We start from the raw sequence: 18,407 nt of genomic DNA, 5'->3' as shown, positions 1-18,407 counted from the left end.
GATTAATACATCTATATATTTTTTTTATATATACACACACATATATGTATATATATATATATATATATATATATATATATAGGTTTCTAGATATTTATTCAGCAGCAAGAATGAAGAGATGACAGACATGATAAAGACAAAAAAGTTAAATGAAAATGCAAAATGTTCAGATTCAAATGCAGTACGATCAATTTCCCCCGATCTCACTGTCTGGTCTTGAGGTCAGTTCACGAAGCCCATGACAAATTTGCTTCACATGACACAGAATCATCAAAAACGTCTTGACAGGAAAATGTTCGCTAACAAAATCACACAGTTTGCCTTCAGCTGTCACGTTACACGCTCTAAATGAATCGACTGTCTGTATTAATATAAAATGTCACAGAAACACGCGACTGATTGTATTTTTGTGGACGGACTAATTACGCTCTGCTGAGCGGCGGTCGCTCAACACACCCGTATTTCTAAGACCGTTTTTGCTGAAAACTGAAACGCAAATCGGAGACTTTGTTCCCAAACAGTCCTTAACGACAACAACAAAGAGTTTCTTTGGGAGGGAACCACTTTGGTAAGTTAAGAAAACCCTTTACTGCAAAATATCATCCCCACCACCACCAAAAATAAGACTACCATGTTAGTTCCACTGTATTTCTACAGTGGGATTGACTTTCACATTAACTGCTGAGGACCACACTGCTGTGAGAGTCAACTGCCCAGTAATATTTAGGTAGATGGTTTGGATTATCAGGTTTCTTACTCCAGCATTAGGTTCGTACTGTACGATAAAAGACAAGGTCATATGGCCACGGATAGATCCTGCGTGCACGGCTTTAATATTCTGTTAATTTGGAACAGAGTATGTGAGGTAATTTGTTAGAGAGGTATGTCTTATTCGAGAAATGAAAAACTAAATTTTTACGACATGCTGGATGCAATTCCGAAGATTTCATCTGACGCTTTATTTTTATCCCAAAATTCCTGCTGCTATAAAACGAACAACCAGTTTTATTCATGCAAAGCGGAACGGCCTCCAGAAAAGTAGAAAAATTAGCACCATCTGAGGTAAGTAACACAGATTAGAAACCCATGCCTGCTGTAGCACCATCAATGGGATAAAAATGTAATTACTGCAAGGAAACGCTATCTATGCCACAGAAACATCAACACAGCTCTAAAGGGAGTAAAATACGACATCTGAAATGAATCTACACCATATAGACTGATATACACAGGTCTCTGAAAGAGGTACGAGGGTGGCGACTGTCCTAGGAACACAGACGATGAGCAGCAATGAGGTAGGACTGTGACTCTACATGCTTGTTTTCCAGACTAAGAATAACCTGAACTTGTGTTTTTATCAAAAATACATTTCTTTCACTAGTAGAGCTGAGAATATCGTTCGTTAAATAAGACTGACTCTGAGTAGGATCCTTTAATGTAATTGTGATCGTGAAAAAAAAAATTGAAAGCGCAACAGGAAGTTGCCATTCTCGCTATAGCGGAATACTGGGCAGTTTTCGGAATCGCTATGGCGTGTGGGCGGGTCCTCAGCATTTGATTGACAATCTCAGAATGTAGGATACTGAAGCAGGCTGAAGCAACGCTAACTATTTTTCTCCCCCAAAACATCCGCATATTACTTTTTTGGCATCGTAAAGAAAAAAACAAATGATTAAAGATTTTTCAAATTGAACAATATAGCAATTTCCATTATGTAAAGCTTAATGCTGTTTTGATACAGAACAGAAAACAACATAAATCAGACAACGGAGATGTCGGCAGCACAGCAACACCTTGTAAAATCAACGTTTGCAGTAAAAATATATTCCGGCTGTTTCTTTCCTGTTGGTTTAGCTTAGATAACTGTGGACAACCTTAGCAAGGGTCGTTTTTGTGCAAGTTCATATTCATAACGACTGATCACAAACTGTCCGTTGCTGAGATTCCACTTTGGCTTATTTTCAACAGAACAACACAAACCCCCAAACACGCATTCAGACTGGACAAAACGCCTCCCGGACAATATGGCGAGAACAACTCGGATGATATGTTGATCCCTCATTCGCTTTGCACCGGACAGACCAGCCCAAAGCTAAGCACCACTATTACATAGCCACTGAAAGCATAGGCACCAGCCTTACCACAGTCTCCCAGAAGAGAAAAACACAGCCTCTGCCAGGCTACTGCTTCGCTTTTGTAGCCTTTTAGCCTATAAATACTGTACATGATTGTATTTAAAAGTCGGATTTTCCCTGATGGGATTCACTGGTTTGATCTCACAACTGAAGAAACTTTTAATTTTTAATTTTCCTCGGATCTGAACGCCGCCGTGCCCGAATTTAGTCTTGGCGCAGCTGCGAGGCTGAAAAAAAAAAAGCAAGAGAGCAATACATAACGCTGTAGTCTTTTTCAAGGCAACGATTCCACTAGCAAATCTCCATAAAAAATATGACCACATGGACCGATGATAAAGTTTGGCTATCATTCAACCTCTGCACACCTAAAGCTGTCATTTTCCAGTATACCCGCACAGTACGTACGCTCATTATGGAACATCAAATATTCAATAAGTGTGGCAATACATATCACACAATACAGGAAATATCTACAGAAAAAAAAAGAAGAGAAAGACATTCAGTGGAACAAAAGAACCTTATTACAATCTGTCCTCTCACGTAATTACCTTGACATATTGGAGGTACGTTGCTGTAAGAAAGAAAGAAAAAAAAAAAAAAAAAAAAAAAAAAAAAAGGAATCGCTTTCACAGGCTCGAGAGAATGAGAAACAAATGGCTGCTAAACTGCTATTGAGTGGCAGAAAACTGATAGCTGATTTATGCTTTCTCGTGAATGTCTTTTCACAAGCATTGTTAAATGTTTATGTTGACTTCTTTTTTAAATTGGCTTGGGTAAATCAACAAAGAAGCCAACATTGATGGATTTTTATGTTTTTTTTTTCCCTCCTTAGGATTAAAGTGCTACGTTGTCAGAGATGGACAATGACTTCCTTGGAACGGAAAGGCGGGCGACGGCTGCCTCTCGACGGAAATGACTCCAAATGAAATGATAGTCCGTAACAAATGACTCACAGTGAGGTGAAATTCATAAATTGAAGTTCTTGAAGCATCGAGATACCTGCGGTAAAAAATCCATGATAGTATCAATTTAAGATACGGGTTTCTGTCATTAGAGATGATGTATTCGTGAAGAGCCCTGCATTCTTTGAGAAATATGAGTACCCAGGATCTACGTTAATAGCGAAACGTCACATATACACTGTAAAAGTAGAAATGATTATAAACTATATATGAACCAGCGAAGATAAAGACAGAATTACAACATTGTCTGACTCGGTTTTGAACCAGAAGCTTAGTAAGATAAGGTGCAGCCTGGATGCGACGATGAAATGTTTAAAAACATGAGAATATACACCAAATATACACTGAAAATTTCTCCCCACTAATAAACGTACTTGATTTAAAAAAAAAAAAAAAGTGAGAAAATAAAAAAAACAGGGAGGCTTTTGCGTGGCAGATCTGTGATCTGTTAATTCACAGTAAGCGATATGGCATCACAGTCAAGAACCCAAATCTGCAAGAGGGTCTTTTTTTTCTTTTGTTACGCCGACAAGCCACACAAACTGTTTGTGATGAAAGTAAAGACGACAAGGGGAGAGACAAAGGACTAAAGTGTGGATGGCATGGCTCATTGTAAGTTGTCACGATATCTTATCTCCTCCCCTAGTAAGTGCGCCCTCTACAGGTGGGCTAGAGCAGAGACCCTGCTGTTGGGTGAGACCAGAAGGATGAGGCTGATGTGTAACTCCCGAGCACTGCTGACAGTTTTACCCCACGTCCGCACACGGCGCCTGGCATCTCTCCACACTCACACCAAAGTGCAGTTAAAGCAATATCAGCTCATATTACAATCACAGCTTGCTATAAAACAGAGAACACAGTTCCCAATGATTGCCAGCTGGAAAAAGGCCCTGCAGCCCAGCTCTGATTTCCACTTAGCCTCCGTCCCAAGTGCAATTTACGGCTGGTAAAAGGTCTTAGGTGGTCTCCATCTCTCTAGACCCGATAATACAATAACTCCTGTCCCATGGCTAGTCCATCAAGTACACTGAAATCAAATTGGATGTGCTCTTGTTGTTTACAAGAATCTTGTTTTATACTTGACGTCATTTTTACTGTACAGTTGTCAACTCTGGTGCTTTTTGTGCACAACAAGAAATTGCCAATAAGAATTCAAGTATACGTCAAAATATGGCATCTGAATCAGATTTATAAAGAGTATCTGAATTACTGGTGCGATTTTCTTCTGGTCCCAAATGAAAAAAAACGGTCAAAACATACACTGCTACTCAAAGATCAGTAAGACCTATTTTAAAGAAATTAATTTTACAGCAAAGAAGAATTAGAAGAAAGTAGAAAGTATCGCATCAGAAACGAGTGATGGAAACGCCACATTTCGAATAAAAATCCCTTATTTCGCAAAAACATTTTTATGCTCACTTGAGGTGGTTTTTGACTTGTGTGAAAAAGGGTTAATGCGAATAATGGGAGATGGAAACGCATTTGCCGAATAAATTCCTTCATAAGCATCAAAAAAAGTCATGTGACTGCGCTATGAGACATGATGATGTAACGATTTTGTTCGCTGTCACATGTTGGATGGAAACGGTGCTTATTCGCAAATGTTTTGTGCGATATTCCAATTTTTGTGCATAAGAAAAACTTGCAACTTTAAATGGAAACCAGGCTAGTAAAGATTTCTGAAGTTCAAGTGACACTGAAAATTGGAGTAATGCCTGCTGAAAATTTATCTTTGCCATCACAGAAATAATTTAACTTTTTAAAATGTATTAACATAGGAAACCATTATTTTAAATTGTAATAATATTTCACAATATTCTTGCTTTTAATGTATTTTTGATCAAATAAATGCAGCATTGTTATGCAAAAAAAAAAAAAAATCTTACCAACCCAAACTTTGAACAGCAGTGTAAATAACTTGAAAACCCATCATTGTAATTACAACTTCTAAACCACAGGACTTGAAGGCAGTATATAGTCTAAAGCGAACAAGCAAAGTCTACTGATGATCATAACTTAACTTTTAAGAACGATTTGTTCAACTTTTTGTGGCTTAGCTCCAAAAACACGCCACTAGTCCGTCTTCCAGGACAACTGTTTAGCACAACTGACTACATGCGACCTCTCCACCCCTCAAGAACAAGAACAGACCATCAGTAGTCATCTCAGGAAAGCAATTAACGGGAGCAATTAGGCCTAGATTGATTAATTAAATCAATCGTTCATTAAGACGACGCAGGGTGTGACCCTGTTTAAAAGTGCAACTCTTTATGTTAAGTACCTTTAGCAGATGGTCCCTGTGATGTGACCTACCTCCCCTTAAGACTCCGACTCTAAGCCAGCATTTATGACACCTCGCAAACATCCTCCTGAAACAAGAAGACTTTTTCTGAAGGGAAACCTCCTTAGGACATGTTCTGACACAGAACACAAGCTGATGTGCCGAACACATTTTTCTCACACACGATTTAAAGGATCGCTCCTGTCTGTCAGGCATAATATCCGACCCACCCCCCCCGTTAAAGCTTACAAAAACCCGCCCCATTCACTCACAGAATGCACACCAGCATGCTAAGGCAGTGCGGAGAGAGGTAAAACTGTCAGACAGGCTGTAAAACAGGGTCTACGTGAGTAAAAGACAGAGTGGTCTTGGGAGGGCATCAGTGGAAATCTCAATTGGCAGCGCCGGTGATTATGTGCACCTTCTCCACCAGAAGTCCTTGAGGAGTCGAATGAGCTATGGTGACAACTTCAGCGCCCCCTACAGACCGTCGTAGGGGAAGTTTTCCATCTTCACCGTCTGCTGGATGAGAAGCTTGGACTCTCTGCGTTCCTCGTTCTTGATAGATTTGTTGATATCCATGATCTTTTCGCAGATGTATTTGTTCACTTTGGATAATCGCTGGGTGATCTCCGCGCTGTCGGCTGTTTCTTGAGACACACGATCGTAAAGACACTCTGGAACGAAATAACAGACTAGAAATCAGCAAAGAAAACAGAAAAAAAATCCTTGTAATTTAATGTGTTTTTTCTTATAAAATTTTAACTTATTTAAATATAATTTTAAAATACCATATTAATTGATACTAGGGGTGTGCCATACATATTGTCAACTATAATATCATAACTAGAGTTTCACTGCGTGATTTAAAATTATTATTTACTATTAAAATACATTTAGAATTCTCTCAAAATTCAAGATATGGGGGCAAATACAGTACTACTACAATACTACAGTTTTTTTTCTCCAAACATCAGCATGATTGCAAATTTGACATTGACTTTATAAAACAGTTCAATAAGTTAATATTAAACGACTTGCATTTTAGACACCGTAGTTTCTGTTTTTGGTTTATTTTGTCAGCGAAAGTAGTTCCAAACAAAGCCACAACAGAAATGTTTCACATCTCTAAGCAATACGTGACAGTGTTTCGTTACTGAATTATTAGCCATTTGAATGAATCGGCTGAATGAAAGACTCAATGACTCACTCATGCAGTGATTTGCCACCACCTACTGGCAATTTTAGGTTTATATTTGAAGAATATTTGACTTTTTTTAACCCAAAATCATTTAAAATATCAATAAGTTTTTTAAACATCAGAATTTCTGCATTTGTAACGCAGGTTTAAAATGCATTTATTCCTATTCACTGTGTAAATGCATGTAAATGCCACTTCAGATGCAGATTCTGTGCAACCTCTGCATTGCATTTCATTTGATTAGAAACATCCATATAGTTTCCTACTATTTGAATTTATTGATTAAATTTAAGAATTTAACACAAATGATGATGCATACATTTAATTAGGTTAATCAAAAATTGCCCTTACAAAGGTAAAAGTGCCCATAAAAAGTAAAAATCTACTTAAACTTACTGGAAGAGTTCATTACTCCTGCAAACTAACCACCACACAGAACATGAAGAATATAAAAAGCTTAGGGAGTCTGCAAAGTCCTAAACCTGCCAAAGTGCCAGCACAATAATATACACAGCAAAAAACTGTCCAATTATCGTTATTGACAAAATTCCAGAAAATATCAAGATACCGTTTTTGTCATTATTGCACACAGTTGTTACTGTGATATTATCAGTTTTGAAAGCTAACATTTGTTACACACTAACAATTCTCCACACTTCTATCAGCAAAGCCAGAAATATAGCCCCATCCTAATCTTTAATTTAATTTTAATAACAAAACTTTTAAAGATAGCGTTTACCTCGAACAATTTTGAGCTTGCTTGGTGAGAGCGGTGGTTTGGGCAGGGCATCTTTCTTCTTCTTGGTAGCGACACCAGTCACGCTGCGGTTCTTTAGGGTTTCCGTGCCCCAGATCATCACCGCCAGGTTTTTGGTGAATTTCGAGTCTCCCTGTGTCCGCTGTAGCTGGTGCCACTTCTCCTCCTCCACCCAAATCCCTCCACCCAAGTGCACCTGCATGAGACACACTCTTCTTCAAATATGCAGCATATACACACTGTCACAGACAAGATTTTGCTTTCACGTTCTGCCACTTCAGTGCCATGTGGTCTATTCCCCGAAGTGTGTCTGAGACATGGTAGCTTTCCCTTCACAATGAATTAAACAGCTCTGTTTATGGAGGATGAAATGCAACATTCTATGTGATTCAGATTTAAGCTTGTTAACAGCGGTTTGCGTCGCATGTTGTACAGTTGAGCACATAAGTTTACATAAACCTTGCTGATCCTAAAAGATGCCTGACATAAAAAATAAATCTAAATCATAAATAGTTGTTTTTAGTTAGTACTGGCCTAAGCAGCTATAGATAGATAGATAGATACTTGAGGAGGCAACAAATAATAAATAAAAAACAGAATCTTTGTCAATGTTTAAACAGGAGTCCAATAAAATTAAACTAAATAATAAAAAATAAATAAATATAAATAATAATAAAAAAAAAAACATTTTTATGATCCCTATTATTAAAAATAATAATAAAAAAACAACGAATTTCCATGACCTTTCCAGATGTTTGCAAGCCAAGTTTTACTCTACTCAAGAGCAATAATTACCTGATGAAATATTTTAGAGCAAAGCAAAACTAGAAAATATATATTCATTATAGAAATGACCTTCTGTAGGAACACTGTCCAGTGAAGGTCCTGGTGTTTGGTGGTACGCAATGACACTAAAACCCTGCCACAAACCCTCTGAGATCTAGGTAGCGATGGGCACATACGAGCAACGCGTCACACATAAATTCAGTGGTGAGGTGTCTGGGTTCATTAAATGCAGTAATGTGTTTTGACAGATGCCAGACCAGAGTGTTGACTTTTAAGCCACACTGTGGAGGACACGGCCCAACAAGCCATCAGGTGGATTGATGGGCAGCTGGTGAGTAACAGCTGAGGTAATGTGCCTTCTGCTTTGTCACCCTGAGCAGTCTTCAGGCTCGGATCCAGTGGCTTTTCCCCAATGCAACTAATGTGCTTTAGGCCCTGGTCCAGCAGACAAGCTTTTCACTGCTCTTAACTTAGAGGAGATTTGCTTTTCTACGGCTACCTGTCACTCAGGGCAATTCCTGTGGTACAAATAATTAATGCCGGATATGTGTGCGTATGTGTAAGGGCCTAATTTGCTTTTGTTCTTCACGCTTGAACTGAGAACCCTTTCAGCATGTAACACAAATTCCCCCCTGTCATGCGAGGCAGGCGGAGGAACGCAAAACGCGGACCCGATGTCTGCTAACAGGGCTCAAAATCACAGCAAGCGTTCTGGTTAAAAGGCCCTTTGAGACTGATGGGGGGAAGGATGTAGAAGGGATTTCACTAGTCAATTAGACAAACCAAACCACTGCAAAACATTAGAAGAAACACTGAATTGCGCTAACACAGGAGCATCAGCAAAAATCACTGAATTGTCTTGTTTACACAACAGTTACATGGGTAGCTGGAATACTGTTTCTACTAAACTAATGACCAAAGTCAAGTCCCTCTTTTTTCTTTCTGTACCTATCAAGTAAATATCAATGATGACCATAACTTTGGAAAGTCTCATCACAAGTCACACTTGCCATTATTTAATTAATATACACAGTGGGGTGTGTATATATATATATATATATATATATATATATACACACACTGTATACCGCCATTCAAAAGTTTGGGGTCAGCAAGATGTTGAAAACAGTTGCTTAATATGCTGAAACCATGAGAATTTTTTTAGACTTTTTGATGAATAGAACGTTTAAAAGAACAGCATATATTTAAAATAGAAATGATTTCTTAAAAATCTTAACTGCCAACTGAATAAAAGCATTAATGCCTTCAAAAACAACAACAACAACAAAAAAAACAAAACGTACTGACTCAAACTTTTAAAGGGTTAATTCACCCAAAAATCATTAATTTCTCATGTTTATGTTGTTCCAAACCGATAAGACCTTTGTTTATCTTCAGAACATAATTTTTTTTTTTTTTTTTTGATGAAATCTGAGAGCTTTCTAGGTTCAAAGCCCAGAAAGGTAGTAAGGATATTGGTTAATTAGAATTTAAAGGTTTGCCACGATTGTACTTTTTAGAAATCAAGGAATTGCGAAATTGAATTTTGAACAGAAACATTAGATTTAGACACTTTGACATATGGCACAATATGCAAGTGATAACAGTAAAAGAATGATCCAAATGCATTTCAGCACACACGGTTAACCACTCACATGTGTTGCCCTCACATCGGCCCCATTCACACAGAATGCGCTTTCGTGCTGACAAAGATGCGACGTGGGCAGTGGAATAGGAAAAACATGCAAGAAGATGGGAGTGAGCTTTTATTTCATTTAACTTGAGCACCACGTTTTTAGAATGCCATTACATCCATACGATGCTGCCATAGAGGCGAGTATAACAGTCAAACGCGTCCATGTTTACTTAGTAAAAAAAAACAACAACGGAAAAGCAGCGCAATAGAATAAAAAACCTGTGAAGAACTACTACTGTATGTCAGATTGTTCATGTTTGCATTATGGTAATGACAAGCTGAAAGGTACTGTTCACTGTTTTTATAGAACATTTATAGTTAATAATAGTGTACTGGTGTTATACCTTAAGTCATTTTGAATTTGAATTACTGTGACTTTTCAGAATTTTTTTTAAAAGCATTCTCATATTATTTCTTAACATAATTTGTATAAGACAAGTTTATACAAGATGTAGTTGTAGTTCATGCATCTTTTCTGCAAAGATACTTAACAAGTGATTGTTTAACATTTACATCATGTTAATAACTTCATGTGTGCTGCATTTGTAATAGAATTTTCAATCACACTTTATTTTAAGGTCCAATTATTGCTATTAACAAGTCATTAACTATGACTTTTGCCTCAATAAACTAGCAATTTGCTGTTTATTAGTAGTTAGTAAGGTAGTTATTAAGTTTAGGTACTGGGTAGGATTAGAGATGTAGAATATGGTCATGCAGAATATGTATTTTATAAGTACTTATAAATAGCCAATATGTTATGAATAGGTATGCTAATAAGCACCTTGTTAATAGTGAGAATTGTTCCCTATACTAAAGTGTTACAGAATTGTCCTTAACTAGAGGCTTAATAAAGAGAAAGTTACTTGAATCATGTTGTAGTTACATTTTCAAGCTGACTGGTTAAAAATCGTAAAAAAAAAATAAATAAAATAAAAAACGAGAATCGGTTAAAAGTTAAGATTAAGATTACATTTTTTGCCATATCGCCCAGCCCTAGCTCAGGTGATATCAGTGGTTCAACCTTAATTTTATAAAGCTACACGAATACTTTTTGTGCACAAAGAAAACAAAAAGAATGACTGAACTGAATGTTCAATAATATCTTAATACGTGTTCCGAAGACGAACAAAGGTCTTACGAGTTTGGAACGACATGAGGGGGAGTAATTAATAACAAAATTTACTTTTTTTTTGGTAAACTACCCTTTTAAAAAGTAGTGTATATATATATATTGGGCGTCATGTATTTTTGGGATGTTTGAGAATCAGTTACCATTGAACAGAGTAAAAACACATAGAGGACTACATACTTTTCCATCATTGAAGGTGTAGACGGTTCTCGGGGAAGGGGAGTGGGTGGAGCTAGTGTTGGCTTCCTCTTGACACACCTCCTGTGGTTCGCTGATCGGCTCCACCACCTCTGCTTTGATTGTCTGTGTGCCATTGTCATGCATTGGCTCTGTAAGAAGCAAAGCAAAACACTGCTCAGCATTCAGCGAAGCACAATTTAACAGGAGAAAGATGAGTGTAATCCTGCGAAAGTGTTGACGGCAGACGTTCCCCGCTCTCTAATGACAGTTTTGAATTCAGTCCAGTGTGGCCGCAGTAAGCCCTGGCCCGCTCCCTTTGGAGCGCTGCCTGAAACATGGCTCTCCCGTGCCTCAAGACAACCGGGTCATTTTAGCTCAGTAAGCTGGCTTGGTGGCTGGGCGCACTAAGCTCTAATGTATCTGTTGAGTTTTAATATCGGTCAGTGCACTGCATGTCTGACCCTAAAGAACCCTGGCCAGTCTAATCTTCAGCCTGCTCCACCAGCTCGCTCCAGACCACAGTCTGTTCCCTCCCACGCACACATACACACAGGCGCAGCAGCTGGCCGGGACACTGGCCTGAGCGCTCTGGACACTATGTCCTCTTTAAGCAGCCTGTACTGTAGTCTTCATCTGAGTGATTTATTCTGCAGCTCACAACTATGTGGAAATTGTAATAATGTTACAAATGTTAAATTATTAAGGCTGCCAACTTAACATGCTAATTTAGTACAATTATAGAGAAAAAAAAAAAGAACAGTGAGTCTAACATTTTTACTTGTACAAAAACAGTGTAAAAGGCCCTCAAAAACATGTTTTGTAGATTGCAAAATGGATTGGGAGATACACTTATGTTTGCTAATATTAAATGACAAAATATTGACATTTAAAGTCACTTTTTGTAAAGTATATTCAATATTTTCATCCGCAACAACACAATGTCTGTGAATTATCTTCATTTAAAGGCTTTTCTCTGCAAATATTGATGTATGCGATTAATTTGATTAATTAATAACATAATTACATGACATAATTAATTACTTGATATGCAGAATATTAATTAAGTACTTGCTATGCTAAATAATTACCAAATTAATCAAATGATGAATATTTTAATTGACTGACAGCCCTAAAAATTAAACAAGAGCACATTTAAATTGCTGTCTGAACATGCAGCAAGTCCTAGATCTTGTCTTCATTGAATTGGACTCTAATTACCTCACTAACTATTGCCTACTTAAAGCTGACCAGCCATTGCTGCTTTTGTATTAAGTGGGGGGGGGAGCTATAGACCATTTCGCTAGATGTAAACAAACTGGTCCCGATACACTTCCTGTTTCTTTTTTTTTACTTTACACAAACATCACAAAAAAATACAACCAACATAACATTTGACTGGATGAAAATGTTACATTAGCACCTTTAAGATGTATTTGTATATGTGAAATTAAAAAAAATAAAAAACAAAAAAAACAGGAAGCGCTTCTGGACCAGTGCTGTTTACATCTAGCGAAATGGTCTATATGAAGCTTTAAATAAAAAGTAAAATGGACAATTCTAACATTCAATTCTGATTGGATAAGCTATGTTTGAAGCCGTTATAATATAAACTGATACTAATTAGAAATTCCATGTCAAGGCCAGTTCAGTACAAATTTACAATTCAGATTCATTGTTTAGGTTTTAATCAAAACAATGAATTTCTTTAATTAAGAGAAGAATCAAAATTCTGCATTCTCCAACGATTTTGATTCAAATATTTTACATTTGCATACTGTTTTGTGGCATCAACGTTGCTGTGAACAGCCCTTTAGTTAGTCAAGTGTGTCATGTGTATGATTCATGCAAATCTCACCACTGCCAAGCCTCATGAGCAGGACGTCCTGTAGGCGTCGATTGAAATCACGCAGCTCCTTGACTTCAGTCAGCAGACTGCCATACTCCTTGAGCTTCTTGGCCTGTTGCAGCAGCTGCCTGCGTGTGCGCTCCAGTTCCTGCTGCAAGCGTCTCATTTCCTCTTCCTGCTGCCTGTAGCTGTGCACAAGCTCCTCGTATAGGACACGAGGCACCACGGCCTCATCCTGTTCTTCTTCTTCCTCTGTTGTAAGTCTGTCCAGCTCCTCTCCCTCAGTACATGAGTTGACAGCGTTCCTCTCCAGTCGTGCCACAACCGCAGCCAGGCTCTTTGAGGAGTTGGAACTGGCCCGCTGCTGTTCCTGTGACTGGACCTGTATCACAACATTGAGCATCTTGACTGGTGCAAATTGCATACTATAATATACTAGAGCTGAGGTCAAAAGTTTACATACACCTTGCAGAATCTGCAAAATCATACTTATTGTGCTAAAATAAGAGATCATACAAAATGCATGTTAGTTTTCTTATTTAGTACAGACCTGAAAAAGATATTTCACATAAAAGATGTTTACATATAGCCAACAAGCAAATATAACAGTGGAACTTATCAAATTTACCCCATTTAAAAGTTTAAATACACTTTTTTTTTTTTTTTTTTTTTGGGTTTACCAGCATCTTTGTGTACCCTTTCCAACAATGACTGTATGATTTTGAGATGCATCTTTTCACACTTAAGACAACTTCTTAAGTGGACTCATATGCAACTATTACAGAAGGTTCAAACACTCACTAATGCTCCAGAAGAAAAAAATATGCATTAAGAGCCAGGGATGTAAACTTTTGAACAGAATGAAGATGTGTACATTTTTATCATTTTGCCTAAATATAACATTTTTCATTTAGTACTGCTCGCTACTTACATGTTTCCCAGAAGACAAAATAAGTTAATTTACCCTGATCTTCAAATTCAAAAAGTTTTTATCCCCTGGCTTTTAATGCATTGTTTTTCATTCTGAAGCATCAATGAGCATTTGAACATTCTGTAATAGTTGCATATGAGTCCCTCAGTTGTCCACAGTGTGAAAAGATGGATCTCAAAACCATACAGTCATTGTTGGAAAGAGTTCAAATACATAAAAATGCTGAAAAACCAAAGAATTTGTGGGACCTGAAGGTTTTTCTGAAGAATAGCGGGCAGTTTAACAGTTTGACCTCAACTATATTTAGTTTTGGATATCTACCTTCCTCCAGGGTTAAGTTTTAATTTCCACACCTAATGAGTTAACAAAATACACTAAGGGGCAGTCACACTAGATCTTAAAGAGGTCATTTCATGAGTAAACAAAATGTCCTTGATCATTTCAGATAAAAAAACTTTTTAACTTCTAAACAAGCATTTCTTGAAAATTAACACCATCGTTTATTTCCACTGTGATGTCACATAGATGAATGCATGGACACATGACTCTCCAAACAGCTTCTCGCAAAGCTTGCAGTTCATGTGTGTGTGGGTATACATTTTTTAAAATGGATTAATATAGATTATAAATAACAAATAATAATCCACTCCACTTTCCTCACTGTAAACTATTATGTTTAAAAGTTTTAATATTAAGCGATGAGGTCAATCTTTGATATTTAGATCGAATCTGTTTCCACTATCCAAATTTGTAGGGCAGAGTTCACCAAACTTGAACTTTAATACACACAATCCTACTCATATGCTTGCATTCACATGGGTATGAACGTCTAGTGTGACTTTCCCTTTATAGCATGGTGAAAGAAATCTGTTGGAATAAAATAGATCTCGAAATGCATGACTAAATAGTATCAAATACCATTCAAATAGATTAAAAAGCATTTAAAACTAATAAATCTATAACCGATAACCAAATATATATACTTACGGGCCAAAACATTGCTAGTCCCTTAAAAATTAATAAATGTCACTGTAATAGAGCTAAAATGGCTCAAGAAAATTCAGTTCAGAGCTGAACTGGCTCATATGTTCTGTGAAATGAAAATAACCAACTCATTTTATATTAAACTCTATGTATTTGAGGTGTGAACTGCAAGAGCACACAAAAGTGGGTTGTAAACTTTATGGACTGCACAATTAATAACTCATGGCACTAAAAAATACACAACAAGCCCAATGATAAAAGAAACACATGGCCTTTTGGAATCTTGCTAAAACTGTCAGATTAAACAAAACAGGCTTGAAATGTTTGAAATGTCAGGACAAATTCCGTAAGCGTCAAAACATGTTCTAGTATTTTGTCTTGTTTTGCTTGCGGAATATAAAACACACTCTTAATATCAGTAGAAAATCCCTGTTGAGCCATTCCTGATCTGTCCACATGTTCCCCATCTACAAATCCAGACCAGTAACAGCAAGCCTGCAAATGTCTTACAGTCTTCCAAATCTAAAAACACTTTCGTAAAATACCAACCTTTTTATGTCTAAGGGGCATTCTCTCTTCGCCAAAATGATTCTCCACTGTGTTCCTGTTGGACATCTTGGGTATTTTCATCTTCTTTTGCATAATACTGTGCTCAAATTCCTCAATGCTTTCTAAAAAAGAGGAGGGGAGACAAGTCAGAGACACAAATAATATTTCACCTCTTTGCTCTAAAATGATGATATGGTGAAAACAAGGACACATCAGCAAGAGAAACATTTTATGAGTTTGGTGGAGAAGTTTCCCAGTAACCTTGTAACGACACAGATGACTAGCGATTGTTGCAATAAGCTATTAATGGAGCGTTTAACTTTGCAAAGCGACGCTGATGGTACAGCATCAATATGATTTTGACAGGCGGGGTCGTCACAGCTGTCAGTGCGTGATGCAGTGTCAAGTAGCCAAGGCCACTTGGATAAGACGGGCCATATAAATGTGCCTACCTGACCCGTTATCATGCCAAGTGGAAAATTCCCTCAATCATCATTCTAAGATCTCGAATGTTAACTATGTATTAAAAGTTTTACACCGGCCAGGTGAGCGTCAAGGTTGGCCACAGCAGATTGCAGACTGCTTAAGGTTAAGCAAACTAATTTAAAAGCTGTACTGGACTCCAAACTCCTGTTCCTAACAAGCTCAGGGTTTTTAAGACCAGGTTGAGCCACACATGTAGATTAGTAACATATCTAAATAGTCCTGGTTGAAGAGTGGCAGCAGTGAAAGTGGTTGGAGGTTTTCATAGCTTGAGCTGAAGCAGGAAGTGTCACATGATAACAGATATGCCACCAGCACTGATTGAAACCACACATAATACTCAGACAAGTCATGCTGGTTATAATTTAACACAATAATATGCTGACGTAAAGTTTTGAACAAATCTGAGGGACGTAAAACACAAAACAAGCCTTACCTGGCTAGCTAATGTGATGACTAACCTAGCTGCTTGAGCTAAAAACAACAAACCGTTCAAATGCAGGACATTTTGGTTATCATATCTGCTTTTACGCATCTTTATCAGTTTAGAAAGATTGTTAGTGTTATAGTGAGTTTACTCGCGAGTTAGCTTTTATGCACCGCGGATAAATTAAGGAAGCGTTAGCAGCAAGCTAACAATCGCTTAGCATCCTGAGCCCCTCTCTGCTTTAAAACCCTCTTATCTTTCGTTTCTAGTTTTACGAACTTATCAGACGTTTTCGACACTCATTTCCTTTACTTTATATTCATATTGTTGTGCTTGTCAAGCACAGACACTATTACCTCTCTCTATTACACGAACCCCGCAATCACGATGAGCTAAAAACAACAGAACAATCAAGGAGACATCAAACCTATGACATATTCTCCGTCTATATGCATTTATCATATCAAAACACTCAGGTTCTATCATTAATCTTCTCTTAACATTCCGTGTTAAAGCATGTCCATGCAGCTCACATCAAATTTAAATAACCATTTATATGATAACTTTTCATATTACGCCGTAAATATACAGTAATATAACGCTTCACAGATAATGCTGCACATGCAAATATGAAAATATGATTTACATCAAAGTTGCATGACACTTCTGATGATCCGATAAGCTTTTATATACCGTAGCACGCGTGTTACTGTTATTTATGAAGGTTATTATTATAGTTAATAAAAAGAGAAGAGTAGAACTCACCTGCCAGGGCGAGGATGTGTGCTTTGGCAGGCTGGCCTGCGCCTCTCAGCACCACATACACCTTCTGATCATCAAAATCTCTTTTGTGCACAGGCTGGAAATCTTTCACGTCTGACACAGGTAACGCGTAGCACATGTCGTCCTCCAAGAAACGCACGAAAGCGTACATTATTTTTGCTCTTTGGTCCCTGCTCTTTGGGATAGGGCTTGACAGTTTCCCTCAAAAAAGATATTAAAAAACACATATAAACACAAAGAGGGGGGAGACACTGGGGAGGCCTCTGCGATCGAATGCTTCTGTCTGGCTGGTGCGTATCAGTTGAGGAAATGCAGAGCCTGGTTGCCACAGACTGTACTAATCAACACAGATGTGATGAGAAGTTTATTTTGGGGGTTAGAATGTCGTTTGACGTTAATTAATAAAACAAAATAAAATAAAAAAAATATTTAAAAAAAAAAAAAAAATATGATGTATTTTAACCCCAAAGGAAGTTTCAAATTTATCATAATCAATTGTGTAAAAGGTCAGCTGTTGTAAAAAAGTAATGACTGGTATCAAAAAAGTAATTTTTCTAATTTAGAGTTACTTTACAGAGAAATGTATCAGAGTTCATTACTATAACTGTTATACAACAGTTAATTTATAACAGTTAAGTGCAGTAGTACATGCTTTGTGTTGGGGCGAATTGCTTGAAGAGACTTGTCAGTAAAAATTTTGTGTAATATCAGATGTTGTGTATGTATTACCAGTTTTGAGCTGTGTAGTTACAGAAATATAATACAGACCATAGTATTGAACCATGCCATACACTTTGAATTTAACTATTATTATTAGTTTTTTAAGTGTTGTTGGATATTATGATAGATGTTAAATTGCCACTTCGAAAGCATATTTCAAAACAGATCCATTCCAAGTCCACAAGACGTTTGATTTAGCAGACTCAACATGGAAATACTGTGGGATGAATGCACCCATTGTTGCAGCCTTTTGAATCCAACTGGAGATTCATCACAGTGTTTTGTATGTGGTCTATTATATGGAACATCAACGTAAGTGTAAGGATCACAAGTCAAGGATGAAAAAGGCCCATGCCTGCCTGCTAGCACACTGTGGTTTTCCATCTCTAGGTATCCAGCGCTGAATCTCCGTTAATGCATTTTCAATATCTCTCATATCCCTCTTATACGGCATAAGAAAAAATCTTTCAGGCAGCCGATCATTACCATAATCGATTCATTCACCCATTACTTTTGTTCTGCACCAATGGTCTCAGCTGAATGCTGTGAGGGAA

General features: G+C 37.4%; 2 protein-coding genes across 3 annotated transcripts in view; both read right to left on the bottom strand.

Annotated features, from left to right (window-relative positions):
* Positions 1-18,407, bottom strand: part of agbl4 (AGBL carboxypeptidase 4) — a 435,578-nt gene that overhangs the window by 111,319 nt on the left and 305,852 nt on the right. The gene's annotated exons all lie outside the window — the stretch shown is intronic.
* bend5 (BEN domain containing 5) lies at positions 367-17,429 on the bottom strand. Of its 2 annotated transcripts, none has more exons than XM_051117093.1 (6): positions 17,116-17,429; positions 15,441-15,562; positions 12,986-13,358; positions 11,131-11,279; positions 7,319-7,532; positions 367-6,055 (listed from the first exon to the last, which is right to left on the bottom strand). In XM_051117093.1, the coding sequence occupies exons 1-6, from the start codon at positions 17,282-17,284 to the stop codon at positions 5,859-5,861; spliced, it is 1,224 nt and encodes a 407-aa protein (XP_050973050.1). In that variant the 5' UTR covers positions 17,285-17,429; the 3' UTR covers positions 367-5,858. The 2 variants fall into 2 exon arrangements, with proteins under 2 accessions (XP_050973050.1, XP_050973051.1); XM_051117094.1 differs by lacking the exon at positions 17,116-17,429 and adding an exon at positions 16,707-16,915.

Source organism: Labeo rohita, chromosome 8 (genome assembly GCF_022985175.1).
Source record: "Labeo rohita strain BAU-BD-2019 chromosome 8, IGBB_LRoh.1.0, whole genome shotgun sequence".
Lineage (NCBI taxonomy): Eukaryota > Metazoa > Chordata > Actinopteri > Cypriniformes > Cyprinidae > Labeo > Labeo rohita.
Note: the sequence above shows the minus strand (reverse complement) of the source record. Positions and strands in the feature narration are given on the sequence as shown.